Source organism: Sitodiplosis mosellana, unplaced genomic scaffold (genome assembly GCF_009176505.1).
Source record: "Sitodiplosis mosellana isolate CC-2019 unplaced genomic scaffold, AAFC_SMos_1.0 Smas_scaffold_3, whole genome shotgun sequence".
Taxonomy (NCBI): Eukaryota; Metazoa; Arthropoda; class Insecta; order Diptera; family Cecidomyiidae; genus Sitodiplosis; species Sitodiplosis mosellana.
This window is the reverse complement of record NW_022595246.1, coordinates 9,225,635-9,248,532: the sequence shown is the minus strand read 5'-3', so window position 1 is coordinate 9,248,532 and position 22,898 is coordinate 9,225,635. Positions and strand designations below refer to the sequence as shown.

Genomic DNA, 22,898 nt, shown 5'->3' with positions numbered 1-22,898 from the left:
TTCAAAAACCATTTGAAATAAGAGCAATTGGATGAATTTCCATTCAATTTGATTCCATAAAATACTGAAACAGACTTGCAAAATCGTTGTTCCAACAGGGACGAATTCCAGTTTTTGGCTTTTCTCATAGTTTCTCAACACGTCTCAGATTTTCACTCTGTAAGCATTGGAAGGTATAGCCCATTTGAAAATGAGCATAGAGGCTGGTGTTCAGAATCGTGAACGAGAAGCGTTCAATTTGAAAAAATTGCCCGAATTTATGAGCTTGTGTGTTTATATTTTGAAAAGAAAAATTTGGAGAGTGCAAACAATATTCGTGATTCCAATAATAATGCTTGTGGTTTTGCTGTTAATATTAGTCCATTATGATGCTCGTTTGCGCACATCACTTCGTCACAAAGATTTTCATGAAATACAGGTAATAAAAAGTGGTCATTTTGGTTTTTCTTCGGTTCGATAAGTGTAAATCCACTGTCTGACTATGTTGTCATTTCTTCAGCCAAAAAGATTTCCTAAGTATTATGACGATAGCCTGCGAACCGGATGGAATTTCAAAATAGCCAAACACTACGATGAGAAATTTTTCTTGCGAAAATGGGTCGATCCATTTACATATAAACGGATAAATCGATTGCGTCCTAGACCTGGCGACAATGGATCGGCATTTGTTGTTCCATTTGAAGAATTGAAACCATTGATGATGGAACTGCAGAAGAAACACAATTACAATGTGTTGGCTTCGAACATGATTCCGTTGCGTCGAAATCTACCTGATCTACGTTATTCAGAATGTTTGGATTTGTCCTATCCGGAGCGGCTTCCAACGACAAGTGTCGTTATCATTTTTTACAATGAAGCATTGAATACTCTGATGCAAACTGTTTGGAGTGTTATCGACCGATCGCCACGGCAATTACTTGCGGAGATAATATTAGTTGATGATTTCAGTACGGAAAAAACGTTGAAAGAACCACTGGACAGCCGTATCATACAACTTCCGGTCAATGTGGAAGTCATAAGGAATGAGAAGAGAGAAGGTCTGATACGCTCCAGGTTGATTGGCGCCAAAGAAGCTATTCTTGGACTCACACACCGAGTGTACTGATGGGTGGCTACATCCGATTCTCGCTCGCATCGCTTCTGATCGTTCATAAATTGAGTGGCAATCAGTTTTTTGCATATGCAAAAATTGGTCAAATTATCACTGTCGAAGAACTTTGCGTCGGTATTTCGACCAACAGAAATGTCGTTGTTCTAGTTGAAAGTTCCGAGCAAGACCCAACACAGTTATGGACATATTACGAAAACGTAAGTGAAATATTGGAATTTAAAATCGATGTCTTTACTACTATTCAAACCAAGACGCGATAAAACTGTCAACTGTTGAAGTATGAAGAAAATTGAACTCATATTTGAATGATAAATGAATAAATTGTGAAAAATTCAACATCTGTTTTTAATTTATTTTTTATCTCATATTTCTTAAACATTTAAATGCGAAATAAATTTTAAATATGAAATACAAATTTGTCAAGCGAAGAATTGTTAGGGAAATTCGATTTCAATAATTGGTCAATTCCTGGTAGGGATCGTCGTGGCTTATGTTGTTTTCATAAGCAAGGAGCAACCTCGATTCATGGATTTTAATTTTGTCAAAATATTCAATATCTTTCGGCAGATGCACGTAAACATTTAAATATGCGTACCCCCTGAAAAAAAAAGAAAATTATACGCATTAATAATCTCGGCATGTACGTGCACTACGTGATAGTGACGTTCACCAATCATTTCCACTATTTTTACGAATATCCAGCAGTTTAATCTGATGCCTTCTTCTGGTTCAGCAGCTGGTGATTCAACCGAAACAGTGTGGGTTCTAGGGTCTATATTGGTATTTAAATGTACTATTTGTCTAAACGCCTAGCTGTACAACTGAACTCAGAACATTTTTCGTTCAATCTTCAATTTTTGAGTGTGGCATACACTTACATCTCAGCGCAGCGCATAATGTCACTAGTGCTACTGCCAATAATAATCTATTTGGCGACATCATCTTAATTTCATTCGATTATACTGAATTCATTTTTATTATAGAACGTTTTATATACTCTCGCGAACCAACGAATTTTGCATAAAGAACCGCATAATACAAAAATGCAATTGTATATTTTTTGGTATGTTGAGCGTGATAAGATTAGATGTATAGTACGTGCTTGTTGCATTTTTTTTTTGAAATCACATATAACATCGATAGGTAAAATTCTTCAACAAAACGTGAAAAAAAAAGAGTTTATGGCAAATGATACCGATACTGTAATGCGGGTTGAGCACGCACAATAACAACTACACACTAAACTTATGAACGAATTCAATTTTTTCAGATTTAGACAACAATAGATTGTCGAAAAGAAAAAGAAAAAGAAAAAGAAGAATCTAGATATCAAATAATAGTGAATAATTCTTTGCCATCAACAGCTGAGCGATACATTGCTTTCATTCATATGGCGCAAATTCAAATATGCAGAATCAGCAAAGATCGTAAAATAACCTTTAACATATATGCAAACAAGCACGTCATTGCAGTCAAACGTTTTACACGTTTTTCTTTCTTTTTCTTTTATGCTCTGTTTCAATACGGTCTAGATTGATTGGCGCGAGAAATGAAAGTTGAAATGAGATATTTTATATATATAAAATACCGAAAAACTTTCTCTTAGCCAGAACATTCATTTTGTAAGTGTCTTTTGGTGTTTCATTTTGTTATCTATCTAATTGTTCTTATTTTAAATACTTTAATATATTGGCAAGAAGTTCTTGCCAAGAACGTATTTCAACACTAAAACTCATAGGTTCTGACACCAAAAAATTCAGGGGGGGTCAAACCAAAAATTCAAGGGGGGGTCAAAAAAATCAATTCTATCTAGTGTAAATTTCTTCCCGAAAAAAATTGCTGCCCGGGGGGGGGGGGGGTGACCCCCAATTTCAAATTTAAAGAGCAAAAAAAAAAAAAAGGTCCTCACTTTCGAAAATCGATTCTATCTAGTGTAAAACCGGTATCCAGAAAAAAGTGAGGTCTAAAACAACAAAAAAGGTCCGAAAATGTCAACGGGTCCAAAAAAATCGTTGGGGGTCAAATTTTTCCAGGGGGGGTCAGGATCAACGAGATCAGACTATGTCAGAACCTATGCTAAAACTCAATATGTTTACATAAGTGTTAAATAGTTTTGAAGTAATTCTTGGACATTTCGACACGATTAAGTGTGCTTACTTCAATAAACACCGCCAGTTAGTAATATTGTCATTGCTAATGAAGCTAATGAACTATGCTGAAAAATAAGAATCGATGTTTTGGTAACATTACTATTCGAGTTTATCTGCACACTTTTCAATTTAAAAATTTGAACTACAAGCAAAAAACACACGAACAATTGTTCAAGTTCGTTCAATTTTATTCCGATTGTTTGATAAATACAAAAACTAATTATATACAGAAATCGATTTTATTGGAGTTTTGAGTGGTGTAAAACATATATTTTTTATAATTATGGTGATTTACTGCATGCAGATAACATTCAATGGAAATTTAACAAAGTAAACCAATTTCGTTGACATTTGTTACATTTGAAAACTAGCAGATTTTAACTTGATCATTTTAGGAATAAATACGCTGATGCATCAACTAGATCTTTATTCACTTGCTGTATGACCGTAACGTTCCAGATGTATCCACCAATTGTATATGGCTGATGTTTCCCATTCATTTCCATATTTGGCTGGTACTTGCCATTCATCTCCCAAGCGTTCTCGTAATTCATCACGCCATTTTCTGGTAGATTCTGATGTTCGTATAACAAATTTTTCAAGTAATTTGAAACTGGATACTAAACGCACAACATCATCAACTGACATCAATTCCAAATAATCAATTTCAATTTCCGTTAGTGATGGTATTACGTTCATTAGTCGTGAGACGTCAATAATGGAAGTGAATGATCTATTTTGATGACTCCTGAAACTTAACGCCTTAATGGTAGGATGTTGGTAAATGAAGTTATAAACATTTTCAGTCACATCATCATCCATACGAAAAAATTCCAGCTGATTAAACAAAAATGGATAGCTTAAATTTTGACCAAAATGTTCGAATCTTTTGATGCTGTTCAAATGAATTTTGTCGCCAGTGAAATTAGAAAATGATGCAAAGCTGCTGAACAATACAAGTTCTTCAAGGTTTTTCATTGGTTCGATTATATCACGAAATGTATCTAAACCAAAAAAATATTCTCTGTCGGTGCCAGTTACTCGTCCAGCAAGATATAGTCTTTTCAATTGTGGATTCAAACGTAAAACGGATGCCATGTGCTCCTTTGTTGAGTCTAATAAAATTTCTACGCGACAATTAAACTTGAATCGTTCTAGATGAGGAAAATGATCCACCACACAACCAATATTATGTATGGCCATTTCATTATGATTTCCGTTACATTTGAAATATTTTACATTCGGAAAAATTCTTCCAAGCCATCCAGTTTCGAGTAAATAGCTCCTAGCGAATACCACTCTTTGAACTTTTGTAAATTTCTTTGTGAGTGGTTTAAGTTCATCTTTTACAACATTATAAAACTCGAACATGACTAACGACTCGGCACAATATTCATTGAGGTAAGTAAGCACTTGTTCACCGAATCTAAGCAAAATATTTCTATACCACACATATTTGATGAAGCGACCAAAACAGCGCAAAATTTGTAGTGAATTTCTCAAATCTCCAACAGATAGTCCACAGATTGGGTCAAATCTAATACATCGGACATATCTTTCGTCAACATCAAAACTTACGGTCATTTCACTATAATTTCGAAAGTAAACAGACTGAGCCGCTTTACGCAGTCTTATATTTGCATTGGCCACATTCACAAGAGCACTTAATCCCAAATACTCAAAACATTCTTCGAGACAAACGAGATTCATATCTGTAATTTTCATTTTGGCAATGGTACCTATGAAGAAAATTAGAAGTAAATTAATTCAGTAGATTTGAATTTTGAACATTTTGTTAAATTGAATCGATTAAACGAGAAAAAAAAACGTTTAATAGTACGTGAAAGGAAATCCATCTAAATTAAATTTAATCAAAGTAGCATAAAATATTGAACACTAACCTTTTCTTTATGAACACAATCAATTTTTGTCGACTTCTTCGATTTTTTTACAAGTTTATGTTACTTTCGTTAAATTGAAATCAAATAAATTAGTCTTATTTGCAAAAAAAAACAAGCTGTGACCTCGACGGCTACGACTCAACTGATTTCAATGTCGAATATTTCGGCCTTCGTTTTACTATAAGTCATTAGAAGAAAGTAAATTAGGCATTTTTTTGAGCAACGTTACCTCTAATGAATTTATTTTATGTATTTTTGTCCAGTTTGACTGAGTGGTGGTCATAATGCCCCGGACGGACAGCAGCAATCTCTAATGGATATAAACACAGCATATTGTCCGTCTGGGTCGTTATGACCGCCTCTCGTTTGACTATATGAATGGTTTGGAGCGAAAATGCAATACAGAAAAGTTGAGCGAAAAAATGTCGAATGAAAAGGGATAGCTATATAACACATCGGTCAATAAGTCCCGAGCCTAAGTAGGAAAACAACATTTTTTTGCCAAAATTCAATTTTATTCATCAACATAGTCCCCTTTTAGAGTGATACAATCATTCCAACGCCTTTCTAGCTTTTCGATACCAGTTTTGTAGAACGATTTGTCCTTGGCCTCAAAATAGGCTTCAGTTTCGGCAATCACCTCCTCATTCGAGCCATATCTTTTTCCCTGGAGCATTTTTCTGAGATCGGCAAAAAGCCAGTAGTCACTGGGGGCCAGATCTGGAGAATAAGCCGGGTGGGGAAGCAATTCAAAGCCCAATTCATGCAGTTTGGCCATCGTAACCATCGACTTGTGACACGGTGCATTGTCTTGGTGAAAGAGCACTTTTTTCCTTGCCATATGAGGCCTTTTTTTGGCGATTTCCTTCTTCAAACGCGTTAGCAATGCTATGTAATATTCACTATTGATGGTTCTTCCCTTTTCAAGATAGTCGATGAATATTATTCCGTGCGCATCCCAAAATACTGAGGCCATAACCTTGCCAGCTGACTTTTGTGTTTTTGGGCGCTTTGGTCGACTTCCACCGGCTTCTGTCCATTCAGCTGACTGCCGATTTGACTCCGGAGTGAAATGGTGGACCCAGGTTTCGTCCATGGTCACATAACGACGCAGAAACTCGTTCGGATTGCGCTTAAAAATGGTCAAACAGCTCTCCGAATCATCGACACGATTTTGTTTTTGTTCCGGTGTCAACAAACGCGGCACCCATTTCGAACACAGCTTTCTCATGCCCAAATGATCATGCAAAATTGTGTACACACTGCCTTTTGATATCTTTAGGATGTCAGCTATCTCCTGCAATTTCAGTTTGCGGTCGGCCATAATCATTTTGTTGATTTTTGTGATGTTTTCTGGAATAACTGCCTCATTTGGCCTACCAGAGCGTTCAGCATCATCGGTGTCCGTACGACCACGTTTGAAATCGGCAAACCATCGTTTGATGGTTGCAATTGATGGAGCAGAGCCCGGGTAACACTTTTGAAGCCATTCCTCAGCCTGAACGGTATTTTTACCCATTAAATAGCAATGATAAATCAACACACGAAATTGCTTTGAATCCATTGTTTTGAAAATTACAAAAGTAGCGTCACTTAAACCACTGTAACTAGGTAAATAATAGTCCAAATGTCATGAAATTTTGACAGTAATCTTTTGAAGGTTGGTACTTTCGAAAAATCATGTGGATATTTCATTAGTGGCGCCATACGGTGGTTAGGCTCGGGACTTATTGACCGATGTGTTAGTTCACTATAGTTTACTATACAGTTTACTGTATAGCTATCCCTTTTCCGCTCATTCATCCTCCAAACCATTCATATGAACCACATAGTATGTTTTCCTGCGTTTCACATGTTCTGCATATATATAATTATCCTGAAGTTCTTTCATTTAATTTTCTAATGACTCTCCAATTTAAATCATACAATGTGACATTCAGGTACTTTTGCAACAAGCTATTTGTTGCTGCTTTGAACGAAGAGACACCACCAGATAATTGCAGGTGTTACTCGAATAACTGAAGAAAATTTTCCATACATGATTCTAAACACATTCAAAAATAAAACAAACGTCGAAAAATAATTCAATTTCAACTGACACAACATTTTATTGATTTTCTTTAATTTACTTTTGAACCAATTCCATTTCAATTTATTTCGAAAATGCTGGAAATAATTTATCGGTCCGCTTAAATATTTAGTATATTTCCAACGAGTCAAATCATTGAATTCAATTTAATTGGATTCAAACAATAGGATTTTTTTTTCAATTGAATTTGAAATTTTCTCACTTTTCTAACAATCAAATTGATTCGAAATACTTAACAAAAGAATCGTTTAAAAGTCGAGAGTTTGAACAAGTGGATAGATCTAATTGTCCAAATTCGAAAGGACGTGTTTCGTTAGCAGAACAGCCGTGTTAAATGCCCGCACTTTGAATGAATTATCTATTTCCACTTTGGTTAAATCTATGGTCATAAGTAAACGATCGGAATAAAGGGAATGAACATGAAAAAATTGTGTGTGGTTTTGTTTTATATTTGGCAGATAGTTTGGCGATATATGTTGAAGTAATCACAAGTAAATCGTATTGAATTGACAAAATGTTGCTTTTGTTTAGAATGTTCAAGATTTGGTTTCAAATCAATACAATGTGCCGAACTAATGACGTAAATTTGAAACCGTATTAAAATTGAATGAAACTTAAAGACGATCGACACTTGTCTAAATATTGAGTTTGTGAGCTTATTTGTTGTTACCAATACATTCAAAAACCATTTGAAATAAGAGCAATTGGATGAATTTCCATTCAATTTGATTCCATAAAATACTGAAACAGACTTGCAAAATCGTTGTTCCAACAGGGACGAATTCCAGTTTTTGGCTTTTCTCATAGTTTCTCAACACGTCTCAGATTTTCACTCTGTAAGCATTGGAAGGTTGAAAATGAGCATAGAGGCTGGTGTTCAGAATCGTGAACGAGAAGCGTTCAATTTGAAAAAATTACCCGAATTTATAAGCTTGTGTGTTTATATTTTGAAAAGAAAAATTTGGAGAGTGCAAACAATATTTGTGATTCCAATAATAATGCTTGTGGTTTTGCTGTTAATATTAGTCCATTATGATGCTCGTTTGCGCACATCACTTCGTCACAAAGATTTTCATGAAATACAGGTAATAAAAAGTGGTCATTTTGGTTTTTCTTCGGTTCGATAAGTGTAAATCAACTGTCTGACTATGTTGTCATTTCTTTAGCCGAAAAGATTTCTCAAGTATTATGACGATGACCTGCGAACCGAATGGAATTTCAAAATAGCCAAACATTACGATGAGAAATTTTCCCTGCGAAAATGGGTCGATCCATTTACATATAAACGGATAAATCGATTGCGTCCTAGACCTGGCGACAATGGATCGGCATTTGTTGTTCCATTTAAAGAATTGAAACCATTGATGATGGAACTGCAGAAGAAACACAATTACAATGTGTTGGCTTCGAACATGATTCCGTTGCGTCGAAATCTACCTGATCTACGTTATTCAGAATGTTTGGATTTGTCCTATCCGGAGCGGCTTCCAACGACAAGTGTCGTTATCATTTTTTACAATGAAGCATTGAATACTTTGATGCGTACTGTTTGGAGTGTTATCGACCGATCGCCACGGCAATTACTTGCGGAGATAATATTGGTTGATGATTTCAGTACGGAAAGAACGTTGAAAGAACCACTGGACAGCCGTGTCATACAACTTCCGGTCAATGTGAAAGTCATAAGGAATAAAAAGAGAGAAGGTCTGATACGCTCCAGGTTGATTGGCGCCAAAGAAGCTAAAGTGTGGTTTTCTATTTTCTGGAAATTAGATAGTCTTTCAACTGATGTGATACATATTTGGCAATTTTTGTCATTTTAGGGAGAAGTGTTAACATTCTTGGACTCACACATCGAGTGTACTGATGGGTGGCTACATCCGATTCTCGCTCGAATCGCTTCTGATCGTTCAGTAGTGGCAGTTCCAGTCATCGATCGAATATCAGCATTAGACATGTCTTACGGTACTTATGCCGACTTTTTTGCCATAAATGGATTTCGTTGGCACTTAATATTCAGCAAGTAAATATTTGCACATTTTAAAGCGAAAAACACACCATTAACCAATCATTATTATTTCATTTGCCACATTTTTATCATTTTCGAAGTATGAGCATTCCACAAAGAGAACAAATCCGCACCAATTACGATAGAACAGCGCCATTACGAACGCCAACTCACATCGGATGTGCCTTTTCAATCGATCGAGAATTTTTCTATGAGATTGGTTCATTTGACCATCAAATGGACATTTGGGGTTCGGAAAATTTAGAAAGTGCACTCCGAGTAAGAATTTGACGTGACATATCATAAGCCACAAATGATATTACATGAAAAAAAAGAAATAAGATTTATTTTCCACTTGTCTCCTCCATACACTTTATTAAAATTTGATCAATACAATTCATGTAATTAGATATGGCAGTGCGGTGGTTCACTGGAACTAATTCCGTGTTCTCGTATCGGCCATTTGTTTCGAATCTCAAATTATGGCTTTGATGGTGATGCTTCCACAATTAAGGCACGGAATAACGTAAGACTTGTCGAGGTTTGGATGGACGAAAAATACAAAAATCTTTTTTATGCCGCCAATCCGAGTGAGATCTCGTACTAAGTTGATACTAACTCAATTAAATCTTTCAATTTTTCTTACAATTTTTAAATTCCCAATCGAAGTCATTGAATTTACTAAGCCTTTCAATTTTGTTTTAGAATCAAAAGATGTTTTACCAGGAGATTTGTCAGAGCGAATAAATTTGAGGAAAAATTTAAAGTGTAAAAGTTTTCGATGGTACTTGGAAAACATCTATCCAGAAAGCAACTTTCTCAAAGAGTATTCATTCGTTGGGGAAGTAAGGAGGCAAACATGTGCTCTGTTTTTCTGTTTGAAAATTCTAATTCAGCTTATTTCAAGGTAGTAAGCGTTGCTGATGAAAGTTGCTTGGACATATACAAGGCACGGTTAAACAATCAACTAGCCACATTTGGTTGCCATAAATTGGGTGGCAATCAGTTTTTTGCATATGCAAAAACTGGTCAAATTATCACTGTCGAAGAACTTTGCGTTGGTATTTCGACCGACAGAAATGTCGTTGTTCTAGTTGAATGTTCCGAGCAAGACCCAACACAAATATGGACATATTATGAAAACGTAAGTGAAATATTGGAATTTAAAATCGATGTCTTTACTACTATTCAAACCAAGACGCGATAAAACTGTCAACTGTTGAAGTATGAAGAAAAGGTAGAATAAAGAGAGCATTTTCTGTAGAAACAGCAAAAAAATCATTAATCCCAAAGTTGTAATAAGGCGTGTCATAAGCAAAGTGTTGAAAATTTATGGAATCTGAGGCGAGCAAAACAATGAATAATAACTGTATGTTCTTTCAGAATATGTGGCTTTTACATAAAGAAACACAGCTTTGTTTGAAAAATGCCAAGTCAAAGGCGGTATTAGCAAATTGTGACCCAATCGATAAACAAACAAAGTGGAAATTGAGCTCAACGAACTGAATCTAATGTCGGATAATCGACAGAACCAACTGATCTCAAATGAAAATTGAGATCGATCGAGTATTTTGACGATAATTCAATCAAAAATATACTTTTTATTTGAAAATGTTTCAGATTATTGTAAATATTTCAGTAGATAAACAAAAAAAAAACAAATGAAAATATAATATATAAATTACCAGCAAGTATAAAACACTCAAGCGACTTTAAATTATTTCAAATTGCGTTAAAAAGTGGCATAATGTTCAATAAATATCAGCGTCGTTGCTTATTAACGGAATACATTTAACATGAAAAAGATGTGAATGTGTTGAATAATTGAGCGAATCGCAGTAATAAAATCTCCGTATTAAACGACTAACGACAATAAATTCACGCAATTAGTTGATACATTTGAAATATAGAGCGTAGAAGCGGTTGATGAATCGCAGTTTCGGGTTTTGCCACGATTATTATTTGAACAGATGCAAGACCGTTGCGTAAACAAATGGTTTAGTCCGATTCGGTGCAGTTTCTAATGAGTATATTTCACGTTCTTATCTAAGATTGTCCTACGCACTTGATTGGAGCAGACAAAGTTTTGATCGATTATGCATTTCCTCAACAAAAAATGTAAGTTTTATTTCATTTGAATCGCCTCTTTTTTGTTAAATCCAACAATCATCTGCAAATAACACGATAAATTAAGTTGAGCAGTCAAACTAAAAAATAATCACAAAATTTGACGTATTGCTATCAGTTTATTGTTATAGATATATAATTTATTTAATCTTTTATCGCGATTTGATATCGAGTGATTATCCTGATAAAGAAAAAAACTCGCACAAATCGTTATTATCAATCGACATTGAACTTATCCATTAAGTTATAAACGTTTTATTTGCCAGCCGATGACGTTGAAAAATGGAAGGGTCACAGTTATGGATGTGCTTTGATGAACGACGCACAAGGCACCGTATTTGGACTGATTTTAAAAGTAATGGCGCTCGCTTTTAGGCGATATTGGAGGCTACTCTGGGTGTGCTTCATTCTCAGTGGAATCTTTTGTATTTGTTTCATTATTTTTCAAAACAATGAACCATCGATTGAAATTCGTGACGAGGCACCCGTTGCGAGTCGTCAAAATGTTTTCTATCAATCTTTAAGTGAGAAACTGGCATTGCCATTATTTCATCCGAAGCAATTGAAGATTGAAAATAAAGAGAAACCAAAAAATTCACCAATATCGAAAGAAATTCAGCGAAGTAAACATACCCAAATTAAGAAACCAATCGATATCGATGTGAGGAAACTTGTTGAAATCGAGAAGCATGCTAAGAAACCACAAAGAGCTCAAAATCATGGTGAAATATTGAATAAAGTGTTTGATAAAAAATTCGACAGCAATAATAAGTTAGAACAAAAACACAGTTCGCGGGAAATAATCGCACAAAAATCTATTAAAATTGATAGAAAAAAGCCAGTCGAAGTCAGCGGTAGTGTTTTGAAACACACCAATTCAAGAGGTCGAATTGTACAAGACCAAATGAAAATGAGATTCAAAGTTAAAATACAGGACAAGGTAAATATGTTCAGCATTTTCGTTTGGAGTATTATAATTGTTTACACAAATGGATCGTCTACTACAGAATAAACGACTGCCAAAATATTATGACGATAATTTACGACCAAACTGGACGTTCAATATATCGCGAGAATACGATGATAAATTATTACGTCAATGGACTGAGCCAATTGCAGTGAATGTAGAAGACCCATCGGCTCCAGGAGAAAATGGAAGTGGATTTGTTGCATCAAAAGATGAGGAAGAACTTATGCAGAAGCTCAAGCACGAACACAACTACAATGTTCTGGCATCCAATCGAATTTCATTGCATCGATCATTGCCCGACTCTCGATCGTCCGAGTGTCTAAATCTCATTTATCCCACAAAGCTGCCCACAGTAAGTGTGGTGATTGTATTTCACAACGAAATTTGGTCAACATTATTCCGAACGGTATGTATATCGGATTTTTCTCCATAATGCATTACACTTCGCCGAGCATGTGTTATATTACGTTGCAACTTCCATTAGGTATGGAGTATAATTGATCGATCACCGCCTGAGCTAATTGAGGAAATAATCCTAGTAGATGATGCAAGCACATGGGATTTTCTTCAAGGACCACTTGATAATTATATCAAAACACTACCAGCCAAAGTGAAAGTCCTTCGAATAGCAAAACGTGAAGGTTTGATTCGGGCACGTTTAGTTGGCTCTAGAATTGCTAAGGGAAGCGTTCTCACTTTCTTTGACGCTCACATGGAATGTTCACCCGGCTGGTTGCCACCAGTGCTCGCTCGCATCGCCAGTGATCGATCTGTGGTTGTTGTACCTCTCATTGATGGAATTGATTCCAACAATATGGCCTATTACCCTATTCGGGATGTGCAAATTAACACCCTACGATGGCATCTTATATTTAATTGGTATGCACGAAATTGACACATTCATACCGCAATTAATACGTTCTAAAATAGTTTTTGCGAAACATTGAAGTCTTTTTGAATATGAATTTCTCTATTCCATAGGATGTCCGTTCCGCAAAGAGAGTTGAATCGTACCCAAAATGATGTAACGGCTCCCATTCGTATTCCATCGCATGTTGGATGTGCCTTTTCAATAGACCGTGAGTTCTTTTTTGAAATTGGCTCATATGACGAAGGGATGGATATCTGGGGCGCAGAAAATGTTGAATTGGCATTTCGGGTAATAATTCAGTTCTTTACAACAACAAGAAACGATTCTCTTATGTGAGATAATAGATTGACCATTCATTTTTCACTGCTCAATGCTCTGCCGTTTTCTTTTTAAAAAAAGGTTTGGTTGTGCGGTGGAGCACTTGAAGTACATCCCTGTTCACACGTCGGCCATCTTTACAGAGTGTCAACTTATTCTTTCAACGGCGACGCACAAGTTATTAAAGAACGAAACAATAATCGACTGGTCGAGGTGTGGTTGGATGAAAAAAGTAAGGAGCTTTACTATGCAGCTAGACCAGGTATGAATCAAATTCAATTGAAAAATTGAGCATAAATCGAGGATTCTAATTTGTAATGCTTTAAAAATGATTTCAGAATCAAGAAAATATTCACCGGGCAATTTGACGGAACGATTCAATCTGAAAAAGCGTTTACAATGCAAGAATTTCCAATGGTATTTGGACAATATTTATCCGGAAAGCCTCTGGAATCGAGAGTATCACATGATGGGACTTGTTAGTAGATGTTCACTCATAAACACTGGATAGTATATTCATTAAACCTTTCGATTTCGTTTGATTTTAGCTGGCAAATGTGGAACGGAAAGCATGTTTGGATATTTTTACAGCAGCAATTAGAGGAAAGCTTATTGTATACCGTTGTCATGGATTTGGTGCAAATCAGTTTTTTGCATTTGCAAAATCGGGCCAAATCATTTCGGTGGAAGACCTGTGCATCGGCGTCAATCATGATAAAACAGTGATTTTGGTGCAATGCTCCGACAATGACAAATCACAACTTTGGGATTTTGATAAAATGGTGTGTGAATGTTCTGTTCATTCTTTTGAAGCATTTCTTATATTTACGAGCTGTTTTCTTTCTGCTCAAACAGAAGGGATGGATTGTGCACAGAGAAAGTAGTTTGTGTATGCAGAACAACCAAAGTGATGTAATAATTGGAGCGTGCAACGCAACCGATATACGAACGAAATGGGATTTCAAATCCACCTGGCGAAAAGAAGTGCCGGAGGCAGAAAAATTAACTATAGAGAAGGTTAATTTAAAGAGCAACCCCTGAAATCGAGGATAATAAATTGATTGTCAGTAAGATATAGTGTAAAAAAGAAACATCTTCGATTTGTATTCAAATATAATTTTATTGTTGTTATGTATTTCGAATTACTTTTTCATTCACGAAATCGTTTCCTACGATTTGCTTTATTTGAAGAGCAGTTCAGATTATTCAGGTACATTCGTACATGTAATTAAGTTTCTGCTTGTCTTCTTTAGACATACCCTTCCGATTACCAATAACATTTTGTTTGCTTGGATCCTTGAAAAAATATCAACACATGAATAGAACTTCAACAAAAAAAATCCAATTAAATTGTAATGTACTTTAGTTTTGATAGTGAGTTTGCCATTTTGCGAGAATGATTTTCCAGCATAATGCATTATGCTGCTATAATCATATTCGCCACCCATGTGTGATACTACGTTGTCACCCATCATTTCAAATTGTCCAGCATTACCTGGTTCAATGTTTTCCCATAAAATCTCAACATATTTATCCCGATCAAATGAACTTTGCATATGCAAGAACCCAAGAGCTGAATCGGTAAACAAACAATACAGTAAATAATTAACCAAAGAAATGAAGAAATCTGAAAAAATTCATTCCCACCATGCATTATTTCATGGATAATAATGCCAGGAAATTGGCAGCCCTTTGCTAAGTTCAATACTTGTCTTGTGCCTATATAGCCTACATTAGAATAACATCCACTCTTGGTAGCCTGCAACAAATGATAATTCGAATATTTGATGTTTTATTTGAATCAAATTATACACAAAACGATCAATTTTACCTGAAAATGAACATAGTTTGGTTCATTGGTACGTTTTTTAAACTTAATGCACGAGCCCGATGATATATGTGACATTGCGTCTTGGATTAACTTTTCCTCGCCACTCAATTCATCTCCAATATCATAAATGAGTGTATTCCCAGGCCAACGTAAATTTGGATCAATCACCCCATTGAATTGGTTAAAAGCGAGTTTTTGCTTTTCCGTCAATACAATGTCTCCCTGGAACCATTTTCCATATTCAGGATCTAAAGTATAAAAAGAAAAATACAAAAATTCAACAGTTTTCTAAAATTTTTGGCTTTTTCAATTGTGATTTTGACAACTTTCCTTCTTCGACTGCATTTACTGCAGAATCCAGAATGAAATCTAGTGAAAGAAACACGCAAATTAACACCAACCAACTCATGTCACAATGCAATGATCGATATATTAAGCTGAAACGTAATACTTCTTATCAAACAAGCCTCATTTTGGCTTTTATACTTTCTCTTTCTTCGGTCTATTTGTTTTTCTAATTAGTGCAATTTCGTCAATTTTTGATTAGAAAATTCCGCAAAAATTCATTCGACATGCACCAAAACAACAGTTACGACATTTCACAGATTAGAAGCAAACATGTAATATATTACTTTTCCGTACACATAGTGTCAAGAGAAAGTATAGGAATTGGTCCCGAAAACGTTTTTTTCCCGTAAAATTAGTTTAGATCATGAAAAATCATGAAACGCATAGAAAACAAGACCGCAGAGCTTCGCTTCGTTCCGCTCTGTGTTCTTGAGTTTTTAGTGACTTAATCTATTTTGTTGTTTCACAAAAAACTATTTTTTGGTGCACTACATGAAATGTATTTCATCAAAGTAACTTTGAAGTAATATATTTATTTGCAAAATGAATTACAAGATCTTCGTTTAATTTCTTTTTTGAAATATACTGCCTTTGGTTTAAATTAAATAAATAATATGAGCATAGAATCTAAAATCACTTTAATTCTAGTCAAGACTAGTAGCTCTACATTTCATATAGTGCTAAAAAGTACGAACAACAGTATGTACGAAGATTCTTTTTATTTCCTTCATGTATTTATAGTAGAGTGGGCAGAAAAGGTGCAAGACTAGCGCAGCGAACGGAATTAATAAATATCAGAATAAATCTCAAGAATGAATCAGAATAAAAAGAAAATTGCAATAATGTGTCAAAGTGTGGAATTTCATGTAAATCTATTGGCAAATATGAGGTGTGATCAACAGTTCAGAGTTCAAAGATCTGATTTCAAAAAAAGAGTGTTACTTGATTGTGTGTGATGAAACGAGCAATAGCTACGTCGAGCAAAACCTAATATTGCCTTGAATTCATAGTATTATGAAATGCCGATTAGAGCTCGCAAAATCCTACTGTATCCGAGTGAAAATAGTAAAGTTAGAAGTGAAGTTTTTTAAACAGGCTTCATGATTATCACATAATTCATTATTTAAACGCAATAATTTACTATGCTCAATAATAATACAATACCGATGTTGCGTAGGGCTACAATACTGAGGTTGTCTTTCTGATAAGAGGCCAGTGACAGAATTCTAAAATTCGTTAGAGCATAATCACTGGGGTACTAAACTCAACCGAATATGGTTCAAAAATCGCATTAAAATTGGAAAGAATGATAAGTGTTGTACGCTACAGTTTGCACATCGTCTAAAGGTCTCTTCCGATTATTCTACTGGGCACATATCAGCTAGCATGGTGATACGCTACAAACATGAAATCAGTATTCATTTGACTGTAGCCGAAGTAACGTCACTTGTCAAATAGTGTCCATTTTTGAGCATGATTAAGATTGCTCTTTTATTCATTTGCCGAAAAAAACGGAAATACAAAGAGATGTGAGCATTGTGAAAACAAAAATCGTAAATTTTGGCACTTGAACTGATATTTACCGGAACCAACAATCATTGTAGTAAAGTGTGTATCACACTTCACATATTTCGACAGTTACGATAATCGTCGCAGCAAAACGATTTGAAGCGAGTGAAAAAAAGATTGTGTAAAATTCAACAGTTAAAATGTCGTACGTGTTTTTACTTCCGATCGCCGTATTTTTGGTGTGTCAAATTACATTTTTTAGCACAAGTTTTGCTGCCATTTGGCAAGGGCATGCATCTGCGCCGTATATTAGTGATGGTGCGACACTTTCACCCGAGAGCTGTTTTTTCGGTCAGTTTGTGAATATGGGTGCCGTTTTACTTGGAATCGTTGTCTACATTCGATATCGCCAAATTGAGGAGCTCATGTACGATTACGCTGACCTCATCAAATCCGTTGAGAAAATGAACAAAGCAGCAATGTGGTATGGGTTTGCTGCATGCTTGGGCTTAAGTATGGTGGCCAATTTTCAGTTGACAAATGTGCCTAGCGTACATTATTTTGGTGCTTTATCCTGTTTTGGAAGTGCAAGCGTTTATATTTGGTTTCAAGGGCATATAACGTATTATGCACGCGCCTATACTGGATCATTGCGGATGGCTTACTTTCGATTTGGATTGGCTTTTTTGTGTACGTACTTTTTCTTCGTCGCAATTCTCACGAATTGCGAATCTGTTCGGGTGATATTTGGGGAGAAGCCACCGAAACACTGTAGCTACCATGAAGTGAGCGTTACATCCGAATGGATTGTTGCGACGATACTTTGCATATACATACTGTCATTTACCGACGAATTCCGGCGAATCTCCTTGAACCATCCGAAAATTATGATAGACAAAAGTGAAAATCTTAGTTTGACTGAATCCAGTCAAGCCACTGAATCGGTATCCATTTCCATTGGGATAGCGTCAACCATTTCAACGGTTTCGGATGGATGTCGTTACATTGAAACTCATATTCAGCTAGACGATTCACCACTATGTCAAAAAGGAGTGTCAACAATATGCCCACAAAAGCGAATCGTGTGAAATGCTTTAGTTAATTTTAGTGTTTCAGATGATTTTAAGTTGGTCATGCTAATTATTGAATCCAAAATGTAGCCACTTTTGAGGGGTTTTGTTTTGAACAGTGTTGCAAATCAGTAGACATCAATATACTATACCAGCGGTATATACCGAAGTATTCTTTTATACATAATATGAAGAAGAGCCTTTTGCAATTAAAAAAAAATGATGCAAAGTCATTAAAAATGTTTGAAATGTAAAACTTTAACAAGTTTGACAGTTTTTAGTTTTTTTGAGATTGTTTTTACTATGTGTTTAATGATTCTAAAGGCATGGTATATTATTCGTTGTATAGACCGGTATATACCGTCACAGTATACGGTATATCTCTCAACACTGGTTTTAAAACTATATCGCTGTTCACATGTTTTAAGTCAAAAATAAACTGATTGCCATTGAGTTTGACATAGAGTAACGGTTAACTGATCTCATTGAATCTCAGCAAAATAATGATATTCAAATAATGTTGATAAATCGAGGGAAACTTGTAATTTATACGATAATAGTACGGACACAGTTAAATGTGTGGAATTGAAAAACCAAATCAATTTATTTGACAAAGTACGCACTAGATAGACTTTCGACGTATTTGAAAATAGAAAGTATAAAAGTAGTGCAAATTTATTTCCTCATTGCCGCTAACTTATTAGAATGAAGTGTGTTCAATTTAATGGAAAAAAAAACTGTAACGGAATATTCCAAATTCGATGCAAATGATGAGATTAGCAAATAAATGAAAATATTCAATCGAATAAACCATTACACTGAGTTTTGATTTGTTTTGTTTGTGTTTTGTTTTTCAGTTAAGATGGGATTATCCCACGCGGGAACGTTCCGATAAAGCTTTGTTTCAACAGTGAAATTATCTGACGCAATAAAATCGTCGGTCTGTTGACTACGACCGATTATCAAACGAAACGCTCAGCAACATAATTGTTGTAATTTATTTGACTTGCTATTGTATCCCAAATGATCAGTAAACATTTTACTACGAAAGCTACTTTCTCATATCACACAAAAAGATGATTTATTTTTGATGGGAACGAGACTATCTATTTAGTCTATACTGGAATGCGAAAAACAAAGAAATGGAATCACACATGCGTTATCATTTACATGTTGAAAACTAAGCAAAAAAAATGTTATATTCGACCGTTCCCTATCACAGGCCAATAATTACCATATACAAGTTCATTTGAATCGTATTACACGAACTCAATTGCATAATTTTTACAAAATACACATGTTATACTTGGATTATTTGCATCCAGGCTTTGCTACAGCATAAATTCATCACGCTCAATACATTTATGGCATAAATACGATGGGCTCGCTTTGCAGCGAACGAAATCTGTTTGTCTTGCGTGACCAACTTTGAATCATATAGTAAAGACACCTTTCGTTCACCGCAAAGCGAGAGCATCGTATTTATCCCATAAATGTATTCGGCGCGATGAATTTATACCGTAGCAAAACCTGTATGCCATGTGCAAAATTTTGTGTTATTCAAGTATGAGATGTGTGAAATTTTGTTTCGTAAATACTTCTTGTTATAACTTTTGTTGATATTCACTTACGCAGTATTAAAACGGCGATGACCTTTGGCTTAAAGAAAAAACCCAACGGAAGTTCTTGATATTTCGCATTCGGAAATTTAGTGATTCATATCAAATGAATCGGTCAGAATTAATAGAAATAATGAAATGAGGCTCGTGAAGAAGTTTTTGCGCAAAAGTGTGCTTTGCCTATGTCATTTTGCATTGGTAGAAGATGCTTTTGCGTTTGAGCATTTTTTAAAATCACATTTCGATTATGTTATTTGATAATGTTGAATAAATTTTAATCGATTCAAATACTGAAAAAAGAGGTTGGTCTAAAGGAGATGTTTAAACTCTGTATTTTTCTGTTTCCGTCTTCAGCAGGAGATTACGCATCGAAATAAGCATTTCTGATTTTATTTCTACTTACTATCTGAATTAGATTATATGTACCTTTATAGGCGAGTTCGACTCTGCTTTCATCACTCGCGCCTGCTGTCGCCGGTTGTGATAAAATTTCTTGAGAAATATTTATGCTTACTATTTATATACAGATACAGTCATTCTTAATTTATTTTTAAGCCATTTTTAACTAGTGATATTCATCGTATTAAAAAGTTTTCTCTGTAAAATTATTTATCCGGTCCATGTGATTGAATCAGCATTTAATGAACAACAATTCAGAATTCGGCAATATTATAGAAAAAAACTTTTTAAATTAAACTTCAGTCAATGAAAAAATGGAATGCTGTAAGATTGGTCTGTATATCGAAGCGTTTAATTTAAAAGTAAACAGTTATTGCTTCCAATATGTCAAAATTATTTTGGTTTCCCATCATTACATTTGCATTGTGCCTGCTAACTTTTCTCTTGACAAATATTGCAGTGATTTTTCAGAGCAATATTACATGGCCTTATATCAGTGAAGGCGGAACGTATCCACCAGAGAGTTGTATTTTCAGCCAAGCCTTAAATATGGCCAGCTTGTTGATAGGAATTATTATTTATATTCGATATCGTCAAATTGAACGACTTCCATATCATAATGATGGGCTGAATGAATCAGTGATGAAACTAAATCTGGCCTCAATATGGATTGGCTTGACCGCTTGTCTTAGTTTGAGTATGGTGGCTAATTTTCAAGCATCGAAAACGATGGGTGTACCGCATTCTATTGGTGCATTCTCTTGTTTTGGTCTTGGGAGTATCTACTTTTGGTTACAAGGATTCATTTCGTATACTGTCCGACCGTATACGGGATCTACAGAGATGACATACGTTCGATTTCTGATAGCTCTTGTTTGCACGTGCAGTTTGTGTGTCACAATTTTTACCAGTTGCCAGTTGGTTGGATTATATTTTAACAAACATCTACCGCTCAGTTGCAAATACAAGCGTTTCAGTTCATTGGCAGAATGGATCACTGCCATTGCATTCTGTTTTTTCATATTGTCATTTACAGGTGAATTTAAAAAAATCACAATCGATCGACCGACCATTTCAGTAGTTTGTAGAAATGAGAACATTAGTGTATCAAGTGCATCAAGTCAAACTTTATTATTTAATATTTAAAAGTTTTAAAAATTCAATATGCCAATCAATCAATTTATTCAAATAATGTTCTACTAACTTGATTTTGCTGTTATACGTTTAATATGAGATATGATATTTTTACAAAATAATTTCTATTCACTGAAAAAGCTTAGGAAACTGTGAAAAAATGAGGAATAAATGCAAAATGGTTTATTGTTATTTATTCGAAGTTTATATTTTCTGAAACATTTCTACTAGCAGAGCAAATTCATAATATAGCATGTTTAACATACGAAATATTGTTTCAATCATAGTAGAGGTAGTAATTCGACAATTTACTGTCTTTTGCAGACGGTTGCTGCAAGAGCAATATACCACTGGCGATCCTTGTGGCACCGATTTTAATCTGTTGAAAAAAAAACCTTGTAACACATAGGCATATTACTATCGGTGCCATAAGATGTCGCTAGTGGTATATGCTCTTGCAGCAACGGTGTTGTCTATTGAAATATCACAACTATTTTTTGGAGTTTAATTTCGAACTTTGACCGTTGAAATCCAATGAAAGGGAAGCATAGTGTAAAGCTGTGGGAAGTTCTTTAAATGGCCATCATATACCCCTTGAATCGCTACCATCGCCACAAACAAAACCGTTATGAATCTGACTTTCCTTCAATACAAAATAATCCAAGTGTCCACTCAAAGTGGACGGATCCAACCAGATAAATCGAAAATTCTCGACGTAGTTTAACGATTTGACTGCTTGTTTTCCTTCGATTTGCCGCGAAAGTAGTGCGAGTGTAAGTAGACATTTTCTTTCCTAGAATAAAAGATATTGCCCAACATGGCCCAACATTTGATCAGCAAGAGATGCATATAAGAATACATACAACTATATTTTAGAAATATCATCAACAATCTCTAGTATTGTTTCATCGAGCACAGTAACATAATATTGAACGCAATCATACTCTAGTGGACCCAGAATATTATCGAATAAAAACGTTATCTACACATTTATGGGGGTGTGATTGAGAATAGTGTATGTTTTTCTCGACTTATAGTTTGATAAAGTATAGTACGTTTCAATCGTGTTTTTTTTGTCGATTTTTATTTCAATGACAAGAAATGTTGAATTTATGTCTTCACAAAGATTGTTGGTTTTGTCAAACCAAACAACTTTGCGAGAGACAATAAACCTATGTCTATTGAAATAAATGAACTATTTCAAGATTTTCTGACCGCTTGAGATTATATTCAACTCTTTGTAATACAAAGTTTGTGAATCATACACCATTCTTAATCCCACCCATATCGTTATCTATCACATTTATCGGATCAAATTGTTATCGACATAAAATTACTTCGTTCAGCTCATGAGACTGATTCATGCTTTATTTTAAAATGATTTGGTGTTGGCAACCATGCAAATAACCAATTTTTAATACAACATTTCAGTCAGTGAAAATC

The 22,898-nt window shown here is 35.0% G+C and overlaps 4 protein-coding genes across 6 annotated transcripts; 3 read left to right on the top strand and 1 right to left on the bottom strand.

The window, feature by feature from the left end:
• The first annotated feature begins 70 nt into the window (after positions 1-70).
• On the top strand, positions 71-1,144 carry LOC129566268 (polypeptide N-acetylgalactosaminyltransferase 5-like). The gene is made up of 2 exons (XM_055442053.1): positions 71-418; positions 508-1,144. Exons 1-2 carry the CDS (start codon positions 366-368, stop codon positions 1,103-1,105), a joined length of 651 nt encoding a protein of 216 aa, XP_055298028.1. The 5' UTR covers positions 71-365; the 3' UTR covers positions 1,106-1,144.
• Positions 1,145-7,942: 6,798 nt separating this feature from the next.
• Positions 7,943-10,883, top strand: LOC129566267 (polypeptide N-acetylgalactosaminyltransferase 5-like). Of its 3 annotated transcripts, XM_055442049.1 has the most exons (8): positions 7,945-8,336; positions 8,418-8,996; positions 9,075-9,274; positions 9,361-9,538; positions 9,669-9,849; positions 9,965-10,104; positions 10,167-10,403; positions 10,643-10,883. In XM_055442049.1, the coding sequence occupies exons 1-8, from the start codon at positions 8,109-8,111 to the stop codon at positions 10,763-10,765; spliced, it is 1,866 nt and encodes a 621-aa protein (XP_055298024.1). In that variant the 5' UTR covers positions 7,945-8,108; the 3' UTR covers positions 10,766-10,883. The 3 variants fall into 3 exon arrangements, with proteins under 3 accessions (XP_055298025.1, XP_055298026.1, XP_055298024.1); XM_055442050.1 differs by lacking the exon at positions 10,643-10,883 and having other exon boundaries at positions 7,943-8,336; positions 10,156-10,283; XM_055442051.1 differs by lacking the exon at positions 10,643-10,883 and having other exon boundaries at positions 7,943-8,336; positions 10,171-10,265.
• A 265-nt stretch (positions 10,884-11,148) lies between these two features.
• On the top strand, positions 11,149-19,114 carry LOC129566263 (polypeptide N-acetylgalactosaminyltransferase 13-like). Its single transcript, XM_055442046.1, has 9 exons — positions 11,149-11,377; positions 11,653-12,326; positions 12,394-12,762; positions 12,841-13,235; positions 13,338-13,515; positions 13,627-13,807; positions 13,884-14,023; positions 14,094-14,327; positions 14,401-19,114. The coding sequence occupies exons 1-9, from the start codon at positions 11,356-11,358 to the stop codon at positions 14,584-14,586; spliced, it is 2,379 nt and encodes a 792-aa protein (XP_055298021.1). The 5' UTR covers positions 11,149-11,355; the 3' UTR covers positions 14,587-19,114.
• LOC129566266 (zinc metalloproteinase nas-13-like) lies at positions 14,702-16,428 on the bottom strand. Its single transcript, XM_055442048.1, has 6 exons — positions 16,420-16,428; positions 15,709-15,745; positions 15,377-15,626; positions 15,193-15,304; positions 14,907-15,118; positions 14,702-14,841 (listed from the first exon to the last, which is right to left on the bottom strand). The coding sequence occupies exons 3-6, from the start codon at positions 15,449-15,451 to the stop codon at positions 14,752-14,754; spliced, it is 489 nt and encodes a 162-aa protein (XP_055298023.1). The 5' UTR covers positions 15,452-15,626; positions 15,709-15,745; positions 16,420-16,428; the 3' UTR covers positions 14,702-14,751.
• Positions 19,115-22,898: the final 3,784 nt, after the last annotated feature.

What these genes read in the sequence shown, in the direction of transcription:
- LOC129566266 (XM_055442048.1), bottom strand. Translation starts at nt 15,451, where the DNA reads ATGTCACATATATCATCGGGCTCGTGCATTAAGTTTAAAAAACGTACC. An exon ending in TATCCATGAAATAATGCATG is followed by an intron (nt 15,119 to 15,192) that starts GTGGGAATGAAT and finishes TTACCGATTCAG; the next exon opens with CTCTTGGGTTCTTGCATATG. An exon ending in AACTCACTATCAAAACTAAA is followed by an intron (nt 14,842 to 14,906) that starts GTACATTACAAT and finishes TATTTTTTCAAG; the next exon opens with GATCCAAGCAAACAAAATGT.
- LOC129566268 (XM_055442053.1), top strand. Translation starts at nt 366, where the DNA reads ATGATGCTCGTTTGCGCACATCACTTCGTCACAAAGATTTTCATGAAA. An exon ending in AAGATTTTCATGAAATACAG is followed by an intron (nt 419 to 507) that starts GTAATAAAAAGT and finishes TCAGCCAAAAAG; the next exon opens with ATTTCCTAAGTATTATGACG.
- LOC129566263 (XM_055442046.1), top strand. Translation starts at nt 11,356, where the DNA reads ATGCATTTCCTCAACAAAAAAT. An exon ending in AAGTTAAAATACAGGACAAG is followed by an intron (nt 12,327 to 12,393) that starts GTAAATATGTTC and finishes CGTCTACTACAG; the next exon opens with AATAAACGACTGCCAAAATA. An exon ending in TTTGGGATTTTGATAAAATG is followed by an intron (nt 14,328 to 14,400) that starts GTGTGTGAATGT and finishes CTGCTCAAACAG; the next exon opens with AAGGGATGGATTGTGCACAG.
- LOC129566267 (XM_055442049.1), top strand. Translation starts at nt 8,109, where the DNA reads ATGAGCATAGAGGCTGGTGTTCAGAATCGTGAACGAGAAGCGTTCAAT. An exon ending in TGGCACTTAATATTCAGCAA is followed by an intron (nt 9,275 to 9,360) that starts GTAAATATTTGC and finishes TCATTTTCGAAG; the next exon opens with TATGAGCATTCCACAAAGAG. An exon ending in TATGGACATATTATGAAAAC is followed by an intron (nt 10,404 to 10,642) that starts GTAAGTGAAATA and finishes ATGTTCTTTCAG; the next exon opens with AATATGTGGCTTTTACATAA.